The 2,171-nt window shown below is 58.5% G+C and overlaps 2 protein-coding genes across 2 annotated transcripts in view; both read right to left on the bottom strand.

Moving 5' to 3' along the window:
• EXOC3L2 (exocyst complex component 3-like 2) overlaps positions 1-2,015 on the bottom strand; it is a 26,370-nt gene extending 24,355 nt beyond the window's left edge. The window contains exons 1-2 of the mRNA XM_012653304.1: positions 1,838-2,015; positions 27-138 (exon numbers count right to left, since the gene is read on the bottom strand). Of these exons, the coding sequence (XP_012508758.1) occupies positions 27-116 (90 nt within the window). The 5' untranslated portion in view covers positions 117-138; positions 1,838-2,015. The remainder of the gene's footprint in view (positions 1-26; positions 139-1,837) is intronic.
• Positions 1,556-2,171, bottom strand: part of LOC105817531 — an 8,380-nt gene continuing 7,764 nt past the window's right edge. The window contains exons 3-4 of the mRNA XM_012653241.1: positions 1,838-2,049; positions 1,556-1,667 (exon numbers count right to left, since the gene is read on the bottom strand). Of these exons, the coding sequence (XP_012508695.1) occupies positions 1,556-1,667; positions 1,838-2,049 (324 nt within the window). The remainder of the gene's footprint in view (positions 1,668-1,837; positions 2,050-2,171) is intronic.

The following is a 2,171-nucleotide window of genomic DNA, read 5'->3' on the forward strand; positions in this document are numbered from 1 at the left end:
CTCCCAAATTGCCAAGTTCCAGGTACCTTAACGTCTGTGACACATTCATCCTCCAAACCCCGCAGGGTGCCAGGGGACAGAAGGGGCCCCAGCTCCCCGTTCTCCAGGGCGACCATGTCCACCAGCCCTAGGACCTCTCTGGGGTTGAGGGGGGAGAGAGACAGGGAGGTCTGTGAGAGGTGGGGCCAGGCAATCAGACCTGTCCCCCACTCACTGCGTTTGTGACCCTGGGCCACTCCCTTCCTCTCTCTGAGCCAGCTCTGCTCATCCCTCAAAGGAAGTCTTCCGAACTCTTGCTTCCCTGGCTCCAGCTCTCTGAGTCAGCTCCCTGATGGATGATGTCCGGGCAAGACTTGCAGGGTCAAGTTCAGGCTTGGTGATCTGACACGCAAGGCCTCACCCATGATCACCTTCAGCCAACAGAAGCTCCCTTCCTCCTCTGCTCCCGGCCTTGGTGGCCTCCCCATCCAGCCTTCATTCCCCTCTTTCTACTCCCTCGCATGTCTCAAACTATGCTCATGGCTTCCTCTCCGTCAGGAACACCATCTCCCTACAAACTGGACCTAACCCATGTCCCACCACTCCAGGAAGCTTCCAGACTCCCTATCCTGCCTCCATCTCTCATGGGTGGCATGGCCGCGTCATTCACGTGTATTCCCAAGTGAGATCACATGGTTGATGTTGGTAGCTGTTGCCCTCCCGCTCTTCTGGTGACAGCATTCCGATTTTGTTGGATAACCACCCACCCCTTTCACTCTCCAACGCGTGGTTTGGGCGTGGCAAACTCCCTCCTCCCTGCAGTGGGTAGGAGACCCAGTTGTAGCTAATGATGACATTTCATCCTCCAGCCACCAGAATGGGTATGTTTTAGGATTCAAAGTCTCAACAGTCACAAGATTTTAGGCCTTGGGGGGTGGGCGTCAAGTGTACGGCGGGTCTAGATGTTACAATCATAGAATTGAAGGGGCCAATAGCACTCAAGTCCTAAAATTGGAAGGATAAACAGTGTCAGGGTTCTGAGATCCAAATGGGAATGCGGCTAAGGTTTAGGATTGGAAGGCTCATCGATGCTGAGGCTCTAAAGTTGAAAGAGTCATAAATTCTAAAGTTTTCAGATTGGGAGAGTCAATGCCCGGGGCGCTAAGGAGAGCAGTGTAAGACTTCTAGAATCCTAAGGGTCAACTGCGCTAAAGTTAAGGGTGGGTGGGGCTAAGGTTCTAGGACAGGAACGGCCAACCATGCTGAAATTCTGGGACTGGGACGGTGGACAGCTGAGATTCTAGGAGTGTGAGTGTCAGTGATGCTGAGGTTCTTGGACGGGTAGGTCCACAGCTGCGCTCCTAGGACTGAAATGGTCAATGTGCTAAGACTTTAGAACTGGAAGAATCGGTGGTGCCAATAGGTTCTAGGTCTGAAAGGGTGGGCAGTCCTAAGATTTTAAGGCTGGAAGGGTCAATGTTACTAAGACTCTAGGAGTGTGACTATAGATGACGCGAAGGTTCTGGGTCCAGAAGGCTTAACAGTGGAAGGGCGGACAGTGCTGTGATCCCGAGTGTTAAGTGTTCACGGTGCTAAAGTTCTTGGACCAGAACAGCGCCGAGGCTCTAGGACTGGAAGCGTCCACGGTGCTAAGGTGCCCGGCGGCAAGAGTGGGCAGCACCGAGATTCTAGGATTGGAAATGTCACCAGTGCGGAGGACTGGAAGGGGCAATGGCGTTGGGGTTCGAGGATGGAAAGGTTGGCTGTTCCAAGGTCTTTGGCATCGCAAGAGGCCAGTGCTGGGGGTGGGGCTGGGGTTCTAGGCGACTCCGGGGCAGCCCGAGCCGGTCCAGCTCACCTGGGGTACACCTGGTTGTGCCAGTGCAGCAGCGCGTAGCGGTCGGCCAGCGGCAGCCTGCGGCGGGCGGAGGTCCCCAGCCACTCGGCCAGCGCGCCGTGGTAGCCGCGCAGGTAGACGCCAAAGGCTCCCAGGCCGGCGGGGTAGGCGGGCGCCAGGCGGCCCCGCACCACGGCCATGTCCTCCAGCAGCCGCGCCCGCAGCGCCTCCAGCTGCCCCGCCAGGCCCCCGGGCGCCCCGGGGGCCGCGGCCTCCAGGCGCTCCCGCGCCGCGCGTGCCACCGCCTCGGCCCAGCGGGCGCGCAGCTTGCGGGCCGCCCCGGGCCCCCGGCGCC

This window comes from Propithecus coquereli, unplaced genomic scaffold (assembly GCF_000956105.1).
Source record: "Propithecus coquereli isolate 6110/MARCELLA unplaced genomic scaffold, Pcoq_1.0 Scaffold42, whole genome shotgun sequence".
In the NCBI taxonomy this organism is placed as follows: Eukaryota; Metazoa; Chordata; class Mammalia; order Primates; family Indriidae; genus Propithecus; species Propithecus coquereli.